Below are 1609 nucleotides of genomic sequence, written 5' to 3'. Positions count from 1 at the left end.
AAAAAAAAAGTAGGAAGTTGTCATTGTCAAACTCATTGTTATAGCCTTGCTACTGTACAAGAAGCGGAATTCATCTCCTAATTTGCATTGTTTATGATCAATCAACATGTGGCCATGCAAAACATTGAGCTTTACATTTTCACCAACAATAAAACAAAAGCACACTTGTTTAATGGGATCTCAAACTACATAACCGAGTCAAATTTATTCAGGAAAAGTTGTCATAAAAACTTGACAGTAGCTCAGAATAATTTTGTGTACACACTAAAACACTGATACTGCTGCAGACAGGTTTTCAATCTATAGATATGTGGGTTATTTTGTTACACTATCCTTTGAGAAGGAGGCTGCACAGTATGACAACAAGTGCTTTTCATGGATAATACAACCAAAGTTAAGATAAATGGATAGTCAGTAAATTTAACAGTAAATTTGAAGTACATGAATGCTGAAAAAGTAGTTTTAAGTATTTATGTTCAAAGTGTTCACTCTGTGCCACCTTCATCATCTTCAAGTGTTTTACGGAAAAATTTGCGATTTACTTTTACTTTCTTGCTACTGTTGAAGACAACATAGGACACCTTTTTGTCATCGTCCTCTTTTTCAGTCCCCCACTTTCTTTTTTTCTCTTTATTCTCCCATGAGTGGTGGTGATGAAGAGAAGCATCCTCTCCTTCATCAGTCTCTTGTCTGTCATCCAAGTGTTGAAGTTCAACTTCTTCCTTCTTAGCATGATCAAGTTTGCTCCCACTCTGATCTTTAATCTTGGGTTTAGCAAACACAATCTTATTCTCACTGGTGCTGCCATGATCCTGGTTGAAAGCTGGAGTGAAAGTTTCAAGCGCGTCTTTCTGAGACTTCCTGCTGTCTTTAAGGCCTTGTATATACTGATGAGCGACCTGACTATTCTCTCTATCACTGGTTTCAGCGACATCTTCAAGACTGTAGTGGGTCCAGCGCTCAGGGTGCCCAAGGTAGTCTGGGAGTTTTTTACCTGGAGGTTGTTTTTTGGTTGTCTCTTGACCACACTTCCTTTTAGCTGCCTGTGGTGGAGGTGATGGTGGAGCAGGACGGGCAAACGTGCCATCAAGGATGTTGTCTTCACCTAGATCTTTAGACGTGAGCTTTGCAGCACTATCCAACTGTGCAAAGATGTCCCTGCTCCGATCACAAAAACCAGAGCTCCCACCTGTCAATCTGAAGGTGGGATTTTCTTGAGGAACAGACTGGACATGCTGCGGAGTCTCATCTTCATCCTCTGAGGACGATGACAAGTCCTCAACTTTGCTGCCGAAATGCTCAATGGGCTCATCAGAGTCAGAGTCGCTTAGAGAAAGATCATCTGGTAGCTCAATTGTATCTCTATTAGACAGACTGTTGAGGGCATCCTTTTCTTTGCGGTTTTGGTCACTCATTGTGCTGCTACTCTGAGGTTATGTCAAGGGACACAATTAGAAGCTGGATATTTATGCTGAGAAACCGTGTGAAAGATCTAAAGATGATAGAAATGAAGAATTACTTGTATTAGTGATGCACTAAACCAGAATCTCCTGACAGCTTCTTCAATAGTAACAAATGAAGTAAACGTAAAGTATTGACTGCACATATC

The 1609-nt window shown here is 40.3% G+C and overlaps 2 protein-coding genes across 2 annotated transcripts in view; both read right to left on the bottom strand.

Moving 5' to 3' along the window:
• The window catches only part of LOC107553076 (protein TSSC4-like), a 5284-nt gene that overhangs the window by 2762 nt on the left and 913 nt on the right, over positions 1 to 1609 (bottom strand). The window lies entirely within an intron of this gene.
• The window catches only part of LOC107553074 (protein TSSC4-like), a 2264-nt gene continuing 661 nt past the window's right edge, over positions 7 to 1609 (bottom strand). The window contains exon 2 of the mRNA XM_016235163.1: positions 7 to 1492. Within this exon, the coding sequence (XP_016090649.1) occupies positions 486 to 1415 (930 nt within the window). The 5' untranslated portion in view covers positions 1416 to 1492 and the 3' untranslated portion in view covers positions 7 to 485. The remainder of the gene's footprint in view (positions 1493 to 1609) is intronic.

Source organism: Sinocyclocheilus grahami, unplaced genomic scaffold, assembly GCF_001515645.1.
Source record: "Sinocyclocheilus grahami isolate Dianchi unplaced genomic scaffold, SAMN03320097.WGS_v1.1 scaffold464.1, whole genome shotgun sequence".
NCBI classification, from domain to species: Eukaryota; Metazoa; Chordata; class Actinopteri; order Cypriniformes; family Cyprinidae; genus Sinocyclocheilus; species Sinocyclocheilus grahami.
This window is presented reverse-complemented; position numbering and strand designations above follow the sequence as displayed.